The sequence below is a fragment of the Hemitrygon akajei genome, chromosome 5 (assembly GCF_048418815.1).
Source record: "Hemitrygon akajei chromosome 5, sHemAka1.3, whole genome shotgun sequence".
In the NCBI taxonomy this organism is placed as follows: domain Eukaryota; kingdom Metazoa; phylum Chordata; class Chondrichthyes; order Myliobatiformes; family Dasyatidae; genus Hemitrygon; species Hemitrygon akajei.
The window spans coordinates 139,147,910-139,163,857 of NC_133128.1; the positions used below are offsets into that span (position 1 = coordinate 139,147,910).

Genomic DNA, 15,948 nt, shown 5'->3' on the forward strand with positions numbered 1-15,948 from the left:
AGGATACTTGGATGCACATAATAAAACAGGCATGGTTTCCTGAAGTGAAGATCTTGTCTGACAAATCTGTTGGAATTCTTTGAAGAAATAACAAGCAGGATAGACAAAAGTGAAACAGTTGATGTTGTGTACTTGGATTTTCAGAAGGCCTTTGGCATGGTGCTACACATGAGGCTACTTAACAAGTTAAGAGTCCATGGTATTACAGGAAAGATACGAACATGGATAGAGCATTGCCTGATTGGCAGGAGGCAAAGAGTGGGAATAAATGGCCTGGTCCGTTGGTGGCCATCCACAGCTGCCGGAAGTGAGGCCTCCACCACCGAGCTCGGAAATCGAGCCTGGGGCTCGGCTGGAGCGGAGGCCTCCGCAACCGTGACTCAGTTCACGGACTTGTTTCAGCTGGCAGCCCGGCCCTACGGGATTAAGTGTCGGCTTCAGGGCCTGACCCGATCGACAGGCCGGGCCCCCCAGCAGTTGGAAGTGACAGCGGAGCCTCCCCTGTCACTTGGCCCGACCTGGAGCACCCAACGACACGACCCGCCGATCGATCCCCGCAGGACACGTCCACCAACCTCAAAGAGCTGCCAACAACACACTGCATCGATAGAAACCTGGAAAGATGCACAAATTACCGAGGAAGCATAGGAAAAGAGCTGGGCTGCTGGTCAGATTGAAGCGGATGGGTTTTAGGATCCCTCTGCCCACCATCCTACTAGCTAATGTGCAGCCATAGAGAACAAGGTGGATGATCTTAAAGGGAGACTCACCTACTGCAGGGAGATGCAGAACTGCTGTGTATTCTGTTTCACAGAGACCTGGCTCTCCCCTGCCACCCCCGACTGTGCCATCCGACCAGAGGGATTTTCGATCCATCGGATGGACGCACGGCATCTTCAGGCAAGACAAAGGGAGGTGGTGTCTGCCTACTGATCAACACTGCGTGGTGCTCGGACACAGTGGCACTGACAAGCTCCTGCAGTCCGGACCTGGTACATCTGTCGGTGAAATGTTGACCCTACTATCTGCCACAGAAATTCACCTCGGTCATACTGACAGCGGTCTACATTCCCCCTGATGCACCATCAATAACTCACTCTGAGACGTAAGAAGCAAGATATCGGCTTTTATTGACTGGAAGAATGAACAACACTACATCCTGGAGAATGAGGCCGGGCTCAGGCCTCAATCGCCTTTATACAGGGGTCTGTGGGAGGAGCCACAGGAGCAGTCCAGACAGGTATATGTAGTTCACCACACCCCCCCAGGTGGACGTGGAGTGTGCTGTGAATACACTGTATGCCAACATCAGTGAACTTGAGACCAGGTATCCGGAGGCTTTGCTCATTACAACCAGGGACTTTAACCAGGTCAACCTCAGAAAAGCGCTGCCAAAGTTGTACCAACATGTCTCCTGCTCCACTAGAGGCCCGAATATACTTGACCACTGCTACACGGCAGTCAAGGATACCTACCATTTCACTTCAGAAAATCGGACCATCAGGCCGTACTCCTCCTCCCGGCTTACAAACAGAAACTGAAGCGGGAGGTCACGGTGTCAAAAGTGGTGTCGCGTTGGACAGAGGAAACGGATGAGGTCCTCTGTGGCTGCTTTGAATCGGTGGACTGGTTAGTATTCAAGGACTCGGCAGCTAACCTCGATGAGTATGCCTCAGCTGTCACGGACTTTATCTGGAAATTTACAGAGGACTCTGTGTCTCGCAAGAAAAGGCTGGAAATATCAATAACTGCAGCGCTTCTCTTCCTGACGAACTTAACGTATTCTACGCAAGATTCAAACAGAAGAGGAGCATCCCGCCCCTCTGGATGAACAAGACCTGGTGGCATTGAGATTCATCGTCACCGAGGAAGACATTAGAAGAGCCTTCCTGAAGATAAAACCAAGAAAGGCAACGGGCCCAGGTGGCGTCCCGGGACGGGTTCTCCGGGCCTGTGCTAGAGAGCTAGCTGGAGTGTTTGCTGACATCTTCAACCGCTCCCTGCTTCAGTCTAAGATCCCCTCGTGTTTTAAGAAGGCAACGATAATCCCGGTGCCGAAGAAAAGCAAGGTGGCATGCCTGAATGACTATCGACCTGTGGCTCTGACATCAGTTGCTATGAAGTGCTTCGAGTGATTGGTTATGGCACACATCAACCATAACCTACCAGTCAACCTCGACGCTTTGCAATTTGCCTACCGGAGCAGCAGGTCAACGGCAGATGCCATCTCTCTGGCACTACATTCCTCCTTAGAACACCTGGAGAATAAAGACGCATATGTAAGGCTCCTTTTCATTGACTACAGCTCTGCCTTTAATACCATCATTCCAAATAAACTGATTCCTAAGCTCTGGAACCTGGGTCTTAGCACTCAGATCTGCAGCTGGATCTTCAACTTCCTCACAGACAGGACCCAGGCTGTAAAACTAGGGGACAAGCTCTCCTCTACAATCACTCTGAGCGCCGGTGCCCCACAAGGCTGTGTACTCAGCCCCCTGCTGTACTCACTGTACACCCATGATTGTGTAGCCAAGTTTCCATCAAACTCAATATACAAGTTTGCTGATGACACCACAATTGTAGGCCGTATCTTGGGTAATGATGAATCTGAGTACAGAGAGGAAATTAAGAACCTAGTGGCATGGTGCAAAGACAATAACCTATCCCTCAATGTCAGCAAGACGAAGGAATTGGTTGTTGACTTCAGAAGGAGTAGCGGACCGCACGACCCCATCTACAGCGGTGGTGTGCCGGAGGAACAGGTCAAAAACTTTCAGTTCCTCGGGGTGAATATCACAAATGACCTGACTTGGTCTAACCAAGCAGAGTCCACTGCCAAGAAGGCCCACCAGTGCCTTTACTTCCAGAGAAAGCTGAAGAAATTTGGCCTGTCCCCTAAAACCTTCACTAATTTTTATAGGTGCACTGTAGAAAGCATTCTTTTAGGGTGCATCACAACCTGGTGTGGAAGTTGTCCTGTCCAAGACCGGAAGAAGCTGCAGAAGATCGTAAACATAGCCCAGCACATCACACAAACCAATCTTCCATCCTTGGACTCACTTTACACCACACGCTGTCGGAGCAGTGCTGCCAGGATAATCAAGGACACGACGCACCCAGCCAACACACTTTTTGTCCCTCTTCCCTCCGGGAGAAGGTTCAGGAGCATGAAGATTCATACGGCCAGATTTGGGAACAGCTTCTTTCCAACTGCGATAAGACTGCTGAACAGATCCTGACCTGGATCTGAGCTGTACCTTCCAAATATCCGGAACTGACTTGCAGTACCTTACTTTCCCTCTTCTATTTTCTAATTATGATTTATAATTTAAATTTTTATTATATTTACTTTGATTTGTACTCCAGGGAACGCAAAGCGCAGAAACAAATATCGCTGTGATGATTGTATGCTCTAGTATCAATTGCTTGGTGACAATAAAGTAAAAGTAAATGGAGCCTTTTCTGGTTGGCAGCCAGTGACGAGAGTTCCACAGGGGCCTGCGTTGGGACTGCTTTTTTTCAATGATTTGGATGACAGAATTGATGGCTTCGTGGCCAAGTTTGCAAATGATACAAAGGTACTGTAGGTGGAGGGGCAGGTAGTGTTGAGGTAGTAGAGAGGTTACAGAAGGAGAAAGGGCAAAGAAGTGGCAGATAGAAAACAGTGTTGGGAAGTGTATAGGGTACAGCTTCTTCCCCTCTGCCATCAGATTTCTGAATGGACAATGAACCCATGAACACTACATCAGTATTATTTCCTCTCTTTTTTCACTACTCATTTAATTTAGTTTTCCTTTTTTATATTTACCTTTTGTAACTTATAACTTTTATTATTATGTATTGCAATGTTGGGTGGTGGGGTAGAAATATGTCTCTCCACTGGCCTGCAGCTCACCCTTGGGCAAGGTGACCCCTCGCCCCCACCAATCAGGGTCATGCGAAGCCATGGGAGCAGATTGTGGATGGTCGTATGAGCATCTGGTGCATGTCACAAATCCTGGTTATCTGACCTCGGATGCCAGGCAGACAACCTCTGAAGAGTATTGATAATGGTTGAGGTCACCCGTCTTGTAAAGACTCTAGCCAGAAAAGGGCAATGGCAAACGTTTGCCACAACGATCGTGATCATGAGACCAAGATCGCCCACATCTTACGACACGATACTTAATAATGATGATGATTGCAATGTGCTGCTGCCACAAAGCAAATCTCACGACATACGCCAGTGATACTAAACTTGATTCTGGTTCTGAAATGCCCATTCCCAATTGGCAGCAGATGGCTGCAGACCCCAAAGTACTTGGCAAATCCATCCCACTGGTCTCCCAAATGCTCCGTCCATAAATCATGTGTCCATATCCTGGGGAAGGGCCTGTATTACTGTAGTAACCCCTCTCTTGGCACCTTAAGTTGCCTTGAGGCAGCGAAGGTGTTTGGAACGTTTCAACATGAGGTCGGAACAACAAAGGATACCGCTCAATCTGAGGGACACAGTGGGCAGAATTCTAAGTGAAACTCAGGTAATCCAGCACACTCAGAGCCTTCGCGACCGGTTTTCTGGACTGTTGATGCTATTTCCGTTTATAAGATTAGCTTTGTTTTTCAAGTGTGCATCGAAAGAGACAGTGAAATGTGTGTGCGTCAAATCAAATCAGCAGGTATTGTGCTGGGCAGACTGTAATATTGTGACACACTTTTATTACAGTTTTTATGTGTTATACTGTGAACCCAGGAAGATTAAAGGGTTATGGGTAAAACCAGTTTAAATGGAGGACCCAGTGAGCTGAAGGGGAGAGAGGGGTATGGGGTCATAGTGAGTTGGAAGGGTATGTGTTGATATCACCTGACGAGGCTAATGTCAAATCATCAGGATTATGGACCATCAAAGTTTTATACGTCCGCCTTTTGTCAGGCAAATGACCGAATAGGGAGCTTGAACTATCTGGCTCAAAGGCGGCAAAACAGTCTCTGTGAGCCTCAGATACAGCAGTCTGATATACCATGGTCAAATAGTTGCTCACTTCTCTGCCTCCATCCAGAAGGAACTGAGTGGTTGATGTTCCCCATGGACACTGTATCCAAGAGGAGGGAATGCAGAGGAGCCTCTCTGGCGAAGTGCTATCATCGTTGTCTCACAGAACACCAAAGATGTGAAGGACGATGCATGAGTTCGGATCAAAGCAAGGGTTGATTTTGTTTACAAACACTCAGGAACTTGTTTTCCTTCCAGGTGCTGAAAAGTTGTGCGGATTCTCCCAAAACTGTCGAAGTCTTGTTTAACTCCTACCAACAAATTCAGGTCACAGAAGAGTGGATGGAAGCTGTCCCAGAGGAAATATTTCAGGTATACCATTCTGGTGAAAAATACTGAATCTTACAGCACAGCATGAAGGAAATCACACCTTTGTGTTTGAACCAATGGTTTACAAGAATTATACATGATTTTTTATCAACACTGTTAATCCATATCATTACCCAGAACGTACAATACCCAAATAGACCTCTCACTTTCGTTCCGGCAGTTTAGCCTCTTGCATCTTGCTTTATATCACCCACCTGCCTTCATTTATCATATATTTATCCAACTCCCGCAAAACTTTCCATGCAACGTGCCTCAGCAACAGTTCTCCATTTCTTCACTGCGGAACTAAACAGGTTTCTCCTAAAATACAGCAACAAATTCGCTGGAGAGTATCTCATACTTAACATAGAACATAGAATAGTACAACGCATTACAGGCCCTTCGGCCCACAATGTTGTGCCAACCCTTAAACCCTGCCTCACATATAACCCCCCACCTTAAATTCCTCCATATACCTGTCTAGTAGTCTCTTAAATTTCACTAGTGTATCTGCCTCCACCACTGACTCAGGCAGTGTATTCCACACACCAACCACTCTCTGAGTAAAAAAACTTCCTGTAATATCCCCCTTGAACTTCCCTCCCCTTACCTTAAAGCCATGTCCTCTTGTACTGAGCAGTGGTGCCCTGGGGAAGAGGCACTGGCTGTCCACTCTATCTATTCCTCTTAATATCTTGTACATCATGTCTCCTTTCATCCTCCTTCTCTCCAGAGAGTGAAGCCCGAGCTCCCTTAATCTCTGATCATAATCCATACTCTCTAAACCAGGCAGTATCCTAGTAAATCTCCTCTGTACCCTTTCCAATGCTTCCACATCCTTCCTATAGTGATGCGACCAGAACTGGACATAATACTCCAAATGTGGCCTAACCAGAGTTTTATAGAGCTGCATCATTACCTTGTGACTCTTAAACTCTATCCCTCGATTTATGAAAGCTAACACCCCATAAGCTTTCTTAACTACCCTATCTACATGTGAGGCAACTTTCAGAGATCTGTGGACATGTATCCCCAGATCCCTCTGCTCCTCCACACTACCAAGTATCCTGCCGTTTACTTTGTACTCTGCCTTGGAGTTTGTCCTTCCAAAGTGTACCACCTCACACTTCTCTGGGTTGAACTCCATCTGCCACTTCTCAGCCCACTTCTGCATCCTATCAATGTCTCTCTGCAATCTTCGACAATCCTCTACACTATCTACAACACCACCAACCTTTGTGTTGTCTGCAAACTTGCCAACCCATCCTTCTACCCCCACATCCAGGTTGTTAATAAAAATCACGAGAAATAGAGGTCCCAGAACCAATCCTTGTGGGACACCGCTAGTCACAACCCTCCAATCCAAATGTACTCCCTCCACCACGACCCTCTGCTTTCTGCAGGCAAGCCAATTCTGAATCCACCTGGCCAAACTTCCCTGGATCCCATGCCTTCTGACTTTCTGAATAAGCCTACCATGTGGAACCTTGTCAAATGCCTTACTAAAATCCATGTAGATCACATCCAGTACACTACCCTCATCTATATGCCTGGTCACCTCCTCAAAGAACTCTATCAGGCTTGTTAGGCACGATCTGCCCTTCACAAAACCATGCTGACTGTCCCTGATCAGACCATGATTCTCTAAATGCCCATAGATCCTATCTCTAAGAATCTTTTCCAACAGCTTTCCCACCACAGACATAAGGCTCACTGGTCTATAATTACCCGGACTATCCCTACTACCTTTTTTTGAACAAGGGGACAACATTCGCCTCCCTCCAATCCTCCGGTACCATTCCCGTGGACATTGAGGACATAAAGATCCTAGCCAGAGGCTCAGCAATCTCTTCCCTCACCTCATGGAGCAGCCTGGGGAATATTCCGTCAGGCCCCAAGGACTTATCCATCCTAATGTATTTTAACAACTCCAACACCTCCTCTCCCTTAATATCAACATGCTCCAGAACTTCAACCTCACTCATATTGTCCTCACCGTCATCAAGTTCCCTCTCATTGGTGAATACAGAAGAGAAGTATTCACTGAGGACCTCGCTCACTTCCACAGCCTCCTAGCACATCTTCCCACCTTTATCTCTAATTGGTCCTATCTTCACTCCTGTCATCCTTTTGTTCTTCAGAAAACTGAAGAATGCCTTGGTGATTTCCTTTACCCTAGTCGCCAAGGCCTTCTCATGCCCCCTTCTTGCTCTCCTCATCCCCTTTTAAGTTCCTTTCTTGCTACCCTATATTCCTCAATAGACCCATCTGATCCTTGCTTCCTAAACCTCATGTATGCTGCCTTCTTCCACCTGACTAGATTTTCCACCTCACTTGTCACCCATGGTTCCTTCACCCTACCATTCTTTATCTTCCTCACCGGGACAAATTTATCCCTAACATCCTGCAAGAGATCCCTAAACATCGACCACGTGTCCTGTCCTCTCTGATTCTATCCTTTTCCATGATAATGCTGAAGGCCAGGGAGCAGTGGTCACTGTCCCCCAGATGCTCACCCACTGACAGATCTGTGACCTGACCCAGTTCGTTACCTAATACTAGATCTAGTATGGCATTCCCCCTAGTCGGCCTGTCAACATACCATAACAAGAATCCGTCCTGGACACACTTAACAAACTCTGCCGCATCTAAACTATTGGAACTAATCAGTTGCCAATCAATATTAGGGACGTTAAGTCACCCGTGATAACAACCCTGTTATTTTTGCATCTTTCCAAAATCTGCCTCCCAATCTGCTCCTTGGTATCTCTGCTGCTACCAGGGGGCCTATAGAATACCCCCAGTAGAGTAACTGCTCCCTTCCTGTTCCTGACTTCCACCCATACTGACTCAAAAGAGGATCCTGCTACATTACCCACCCTTTCTGTAGCTGTAATAGTATCCCTGACCAGTAATGCCACCCCTCCTCCCCTTCCCCCCATCTCTACCCCTTTTAAAGCACTGAAATCCAGGAATATTGAGAATCCATTCCTGCCCTGGTGCTGGCCAAGTCTCTGTAGTGGCCACTACATCATAATTCCATGTATGTATCCAAGCTCTCAGTTCATCACCTTTGTTCCTGATGCTTCTTGCATTGAAGTACACACACTTTAGCCCTTCTACCTTACTACCTTTACACCCTTTATTCTGTTTCTCTTTTCTCAAAGCCTCTTTATATGCTAGATCTGGCTTTACTCCACGCACTATACTTACAGTTCTCGCATGACCGTTATCCTCCTCCACCTCACTATCTGCACTAACGCTCTGGTTCCCATCCCCCTGCAAATCTAGTTTAAACCCCCGGAGCAGCACTAGCAAACCTTCCCGCAAGGGTGTTAGTCCCCCTCCAGTTCAGGTTAAGAGTCTTTTGTTTTGGACTATTTCACAAGTGGAAACTCCTCCGTGTCTAACCTCTATCAAGCTCTCAGTAATGTTAAAGACTTCTATCAGGTCCCCTTCTGTTTCCTGGAGAAAGGTGTCCAATATATTTTCACCTGGGTACTAACTGTGTCCCATATGAAAACCTGTATACACGGTGATGAATTGACAGGTCTCAGACTAACTCCTCTGGTTTAACTTTCCTAATTGCTGACAAACATATAGACACTGAAGTTAGTTGTCTGATTTCCACTTGTTATGCACTGATCGTTCCGCTGTAGAGAAGGTTAGCCCAACTTACTCCATGAGGCAGTGGAAAGTGTTGGAACTGGTTGTTTACTCTTCCCACTCTCCTTCCCCAATGTCCACTCATTATTCAGAGTAATAGACTCACAGAGCACTATAGCACAGAAACAGGACCTTCAGCCCATCTAATCCATACTGAACTATTACTCTGCCTAGTCCCATCGACTTGCACCTGGAACATAGTCCTCCATTCCCCTCCCATCCATGTATTTATCCAAATTTCTCTTAAATATTGAAATCAAATACACCTTCACCTGCTTCCACTGGCAGTCAGTTCCACCCTGACACCACCCTCTAAGTGAAGAAGCTCCCCCTCAGGTTTCCCTTCAATATTTCACCTTTCACCCTTAATCTATGACCTCTTTTTCCAGTCTCAGTGGAAAGAACCTGCTTGCATTTACCCTGTCTGCACTTCTCAGAATTTTGTACACCTCTAACAGATCCCCCCCTCATTCTCCCACGCATCAGGGAATAAAGTTCCCACCTGTTCAACCTTCCCCTTTAACTCAGGCCGTCAAGTCCTGGTATCATCCTTGTAAATTTTCTCTGTGCTCTTTCAATCGTATATCCCCGAGTAATGTGCTACTGCAATCAAACCTTTCTCATGTCATTGTGGAATTGTTCCTCTCTCCAGCAAGCATGAAAGCACATTGCCTTGCACTAGTTGGACTCACCTAGGCAGGATTAAAGATTGCTCGAATGAACAATGATTTGTATTTGAGTGATGTTACAGCAATTGTGCTAAAGGTGACCGCAGTAACTTCATAGGGGATCCTATTCCTGACATTTTCATTCACTTATCTGGACTGGAAGCCTCCTTAAGGGCTGCAGGACCAAGGATAGGGGAGCATCCCATTGAAACCTATTGAATTCTGAAAGGCCTCCGTAGAGTGGATGTAGAGAGGATGTTTCCAGTAGTTTGGAAGTCTAAGACCAGACAACACAGCCTCAGGATAAATGAACATCCATTAGAATGGAGATGAAGAGGAGTTTCTTTAGCCAAATAGTGGTGAATCTGTGGAATTTGTTGCCTCAGGTGACTGTGGAACCAAGTTATTGGTTATTTTTAAGGCAGACGTTGACAGATTCTTGTTTATTCAGGGCACGGAGGGATATAGGGAGAAGGCAGGAGACTGGGGCTGAGAGGGAAATGGACCAGCAATGTGAAACGCTGGAGCAGATCTGTTGGGCCAAATCCCCTAATTCTGCTCCTATGTCTTATGGTCTTATAATACATTATGGTGCAGAGTGGGACTCGGGGCATTGTGGGGTGGAGGTGGGAGGGTTAGCTCACTTTCCATCTGTAACCATAAAATCATAAGACATAGGAGCAGATTAGACCATTCAGCCCATCGAGTCTGCTCTGCCATTGCATCGTGACTGATTTATTATCCCTCTCCACCCCGTTCTTCTACCTTCTCCCTGTAATCTTGGAGGACCTTACTAATCAGAAACCTATCAACCTCCATTTTAAATATCCCCAATGACTTGGCCTCCATGGCTGTCTGTGGCAATGAATTCCACAGATTCACCATCCTCTGGCTACAGAAATTCCTCCTCATCTCTGTGGTGGGTTACGGGCTGCGTAGGAGGAAAGGCTTTCAGATTCATTGTAGAGTAGGTTTATGAAACAATATCATGAGCCTAAGGTCCCATACAGTGCTGTTCTGTTCTATGAAACAGGCCCTTCAGCCCACAATGCCCAGACTAACCATTCTGCTTATCTCATCCATTGCTTTCGGTCCGTTGCTTCCTGTGCCTTGATGATTCAAGTGTTTGTATAGATGTTTCTTAATGTTTTGAGGGTCTCCACCTCCACCACCTCTCAGGCAATGCATGTCTGATCCAACATTTCCCCTCAGATCCCTTCGAAACCTTCCACCTTTCACCTTACACCCGTAATGTTGTGATTTGCACACCTCCACCTGCACTATCTGCTATCCTTCAGCCTCGTCCATTCAAAAGAAAACCAATACAGCCTCACCTCTTAATGGATACAATATGTCACAAGCACCATCCTGATAAATCTCCTCTGCAACCCTCACCTGCTTCTTTAATAAGAATGGTCAAATTATGGTCTAATGACCATAAGACATCGAAGTAGAATTCGGCCTCTCTGACCATCAAGTCTGCTCCGACATTCCATCGTGGCTAATTATTATCCCTCTCAACCTTTGAGTCCCTAGCTGGTCAAGAACCTCAACCTCCACTTTAAATATCCCCAATGACTTGGCCTCCACAGCCATCCGTGACAATGAATTCCCCAGATTCACCACCATCTGGCTGAAGAAATCATTCCTCATCTCTGTCCTTAATGGACATCCCTCTATTCTGAGGCTGTGCCCTGTGGTCCTGGACTCCTCCACTATAGGAAACATCCTCTCCACATCCACTCTATCTCAACACTTCAATATTCGATAGGTTTCAGTGAGTAGTGGACAGAACTGAACATACATCTCCAGGTCTGGTTTAACCAAAGTTTTGTAAAAATGTAACTTGACATCCCTTACCCTTACACGCAATATTATGGCCAATGAAAGCGGGCATCCCAAATGCCTTCACCATCCTGTTTACCTATGCTGCCACCTTCACAGATTGATAAACTTGCCAAAAACTCATCTGTGGTGAAAACAGTCCTCTGCTCAATCTTTTGGTGCGTATTTTTGGTTACTGAATTCTAATGCTACATCTGTAGTAGAACTAAGAATGGTTCACCAAGAAAGTGGATGGCACGAGGTTTGGATTCATTTATTTATCAGGTGTATGTCAAACCATACAGCGAAATACATCTTTGGCATTAACAACCAGCACAACCTGGCAATGTGCTGGGGGCAGCCCACAAGTGCCAACACGTAAGTGCCCCACCATGCTTCCTGTATGAAACATTTTCTCCTCAAATCCCTTCTAAACCTTCTGCCTCTCACCTGTGACCTCTTGCATTAGACACCGCCTCCTACCCTTAACCCCCCCCCCCCCCTCCATTTGGAAGAACACATTCCATTTAATGGCATGGTTACGCTGAGTGATGGATCTCAAGGTGAGTGCTAACTCTTCTCTGCTCTCTAGATGCACCGGCCATTCTATGAGTCCCTCTTTGCCTTAGCCTCTGGCCCCCGCTCCTTGCAACACCTGTGCCGATTCGCTGCCAGGAAGCTGTTTGGAAAGCAGTGCTCCACCCTCGTTCCCCAGCTACCAATCCCAAAGTGCTTACATGGATATCTTCTCCTGGAGCCAGAGGACCTGGTGTATTAACTCCTTTGGATCTCAGTCTATCATCTTCTGCTTCACTGCAACGCAAGCACTGCAAGAAGTTCAAAAGCCAAAGGAAGTCTGTGTCACTGGCTACTTGGCTTGGGGCCTATACTCTCTGGACAATAGACAATAGACAATAGACAGTAGGTGCAGGAGTAGGCCATTAAGCCCTTCTAGCCAGCACCGCCATTCACTGTGATCATGGCTGATCATACACAATCAGTACCCCGTTCCTGCCCTCTCCTCATATCCCTTGACCCCGCTATCTATAAGAGCTCTATCTAACTCTCTCTTGAATGCATCCAGAGACTTGGCCTCCACTGCCTTTTGGGGCAGAGCATTCCACATATCCACCACTCCCTGGGTGAAAAAGTTTTTCCGCATCTCTGTTCTAAATGGCCTTCCCCTTTATTTTTAAACTGTGGCCTCTAATTCTGGACTCACCCATCAGCGGGAACATGCTTCCTGCCTCCAGTGTGTCCAATCCCTTAATAATCATATGTTTCAATCAGATCCCCTCTCATCCTTCTAAATTCCAGTGTATACAAGCCCAGTCGCTCCAATCTTTCAACATATGATAGTCCCGCCATTCCGGGAATTAACCTTGTGAACCTACGCTGCACTCCCTCAATAGCAAGAACGTCCTTCCTCAAATTTGGAGACCAAAACTGCACACAATACTCCAGGTGGGGTCTCACCAGGGCCCTGTACAGCTGCAGAAGGACCTCTTTACTCCTATACTCAATTCCTCTTCTTATAAAAGCCAGTATGCCATTAGCTTTCTTCACTGCCTGCTGTACCTGCATGCTTGCTTTCATTGACTGATGTACAAGAACACCTAAATCTCGTTGTACTTTCCCTTTTCCTAACTTGACTCCATTTAGATAGTAATCTGCTTTCCTGTTCTTGCCACCAAAGTGGATAACCTCACATTTATCCATGTTAAACTGCATCTGCCATACATTTGCCCACTCACCCAACCTGTCCAAGTCACCCTACATTCTCATAACATCCTCCTGACATTTCACACTGCCACCCAGCTTTGTGTCATCAGCAAATTTGCTAATGTTACTTTTAATCCCTTCATCTAAATCATTAATGTATATTGTAAACAGCTGCGGTCCCAGCACCGAACTTTGCGGTACCCCACTGGTCACAGCCTGCCATTCCGAAAGAGGACCCGTTAATCACTACTCTTTGTTTCCTGTCAGCCAGCCAATTTTCAATCCATGTCAGTACTCTGCCCCCAATACCATGTGCCCTAATTTTGCCCACTAATCTCCTATGTGGGACTTTATCAAAAGCTTTCTGGAAGTCCAGGTACACTACATCCACTGGCTCTCCCTTGTCCATTTTCATAGTTTTGAGGGAATCTCTCTGATGAAATGTAGCTGTTTATAATGATTAAAGGAGTTAGGGGTGTTGATCGAAATAAACCATTTCTTCTGGTGGGTGAGTTGAAAATGTTGAAAGTAAGCTTCGGGACAAACGTGGTTGGCTGAGGAATCTCCTGCACTGATGAGAGAACTTGAGGTTTGTTGGGAAGGGGAGTCTTTGTGCCACTTTAACAAACATGAAGTTAAACAACAGTAATATCGGGAGGTAGGCTGCAGTGTGAGTAAAGTGTATATTGTACGTGCATATATATGTGAATTGCATATGCCTGTCTATGATTAGTCAAAGCATCAACATCCAAAGTAATTTCCCAACATCTTTTCCAAGGTAACCTTCCAATGGTGGGTTTGCATATCTGAACAACATGCTGACGTATGGTTACAAACACCACAAGCTATCTAATGTATTTTGCCTTAGAAGAAAAATCCTATCCTATTTCTCTCCATAGATGCTGCCTGAACTGCTGAGTTCCTCCAGCATTGTGTGTGTGTGTGTGTGTGTTTCTCTGAATTTACAACATCTGCAGAATCCCTTGTGTTTAAGAAGAATTCTAGTTTGTTTCCTTGTTTCTGCCCTCTGCTGGCCCGCTTCATTGTTGCCCTGATGTGAGAGACGGCTCCCTTCCTAATGGGGTCAGCTTGTCCCTGCTCCTCTGGTCAGATGGTCTCGTTGCAGAGTGCCGTGTGTCCTGAAGGGGGCGATGGTGCTACAAGATTGACAATGAAAGCCGGCTGGCCATTGGTCATGACTCTTGAAGGACAGCACCATCGTGAGTGGGGATAACCCCACCAGCGCCCAAGTCATCCACAGCATTAAAAAGGATACTTGCTACCTTATTTCAGGAACTGGAGAGATATTTCATTCTTGTCACGTTGCAGTGATCTGTCCGGATCCCTTGGAATAAGGCAGAATTTCCCTGAACACGTACCATATTATGCAGCGGACTTCGGGCACGACTTGGTAACAGATGGCAACGGAAGTGATTCCAGTTAGATGTAGATATTGAAGGGATTAAATGGTGGCGTATGTCTCACAATGACGGATTTCCAATGCAATTCCCTCTCTCTGAAATTCAGACATTATTGACAGCACAATACGATACAGAAACGGCAGCGGTTACAATAAACCGGCTGAGTCGATCCTCGGTTTGCATGTTTCAAGGAAATTTGGCTCGCATAATACTCGGGGTGAACGAGCCGGGAAACGAACGTCACACTTCTTGACAGTATCAACACCGCTTTAAGACCCGTGGGAAGTATCCAACTTCCACCGGCTCCCCCTCCACGTTCGGAGTGACACTCGCGTCCCCTGGTCGCTGAGGGCATGTCTCGAGAAGACACCCTCCTCGCATTTGTTGTGCCAACAGGTTTACGTTTTGCCCTTAATGTTTTCCCCGATTACAAGCAGATTCTTCCGGTAAAGAGCTTATGCACATATTCTCCAAAAAAAAACATCAAAACAGGAGACATTAACAAGACAATGTGTTTAATTGGTACAGGGGTTTGCTAATGACACGGATCGGCGGACAGTTTTATATATTTTTTAAAAAATCTATTTTGTCATCACAACCTCGTCTTTCTAATAACATTTAACATACCAAACAAGAGGCAAAACACTTTGTCAATTTAAAATGCATTAGCATTAATGTAACATTTTCGTATTACACAGAATGCAGCAAATTACAAATATTTTGAGAGAGAAATTTTGATGAGAAAAAAACATATTCTCCTTGAACATTTTATAATGTTATCATAAATCATTAAGACTCCAGTTCATATATTGATGCGTTTGGGGTAATGATTTACAATTTCAAAAGTGTCTGGTATACTATTTGTCTAATGACTGTGCGATTAAATTCACTTTTTAAATGACCCATGACTCATTTCATGGTAATATATCGAGTCTATGTGTTTCAATCCGTCAAATGTAATTGAATAACACTGCATTTAAAATGTCTCAGCCTGATTGTACCACAGCTTTTAAAAAGGTAATGCTCAACTTGGGAGTTTGTACTATATTCTGCAGAAAACTTGAATTAATTCGCGTGTGATATAAATCGACTATCTAGACGAGAGTGTGGCGGCGGCGTGGTTGTGGGGGGGGGGCACAGGCAACACTCCACGTATTGCTAACCATTGGGGCAATAGCCTTTGGTGCTGGGAGATGGAGGCAGCGGGGAGATGGGGACGTGGGGGAGGGGTATGATTATAAGCCTGGACCAGCATTCCCCGGCAATAATGCAGGGACCGGACGGCAGCTGATAAGCAATCAATGAA

At 46.0% G+C, this 15,948-nt stretch overlaps 1 protein-coding gene across 2 annotated transcripts in view; it reads left to right on the forward strand.

Moving 5' to 3' along the window:
* asb18 (ankyrin repeat and SOCS box containing 18) overlaps positions 1–15,543 on the forward strand; it is a 69,700-nt gene extending 54,157 nt beyond the window's left edge. For both annotated transcript variants that reach the window (XM_073046644.1, XM_073046643.1), the window contains exons 4-5: positions 5,231–5,344; positions 12,092–15,543. In XM_073046644.1, coding sequence (XP_072902745.1) covers positions 5,231–5,344; positions 12,092–12,277 — 300 coding nt within the window. In that variant the 3' untranslated portion in view covers positions 12,278–15,543. The remainder of the gene's footprint in view (positions 1–5,230; positions 5,345–12,091) is intronic.
* The last annotated feature ends 405 nt before the right edge of the window (positions 15,544–15,948 follow it).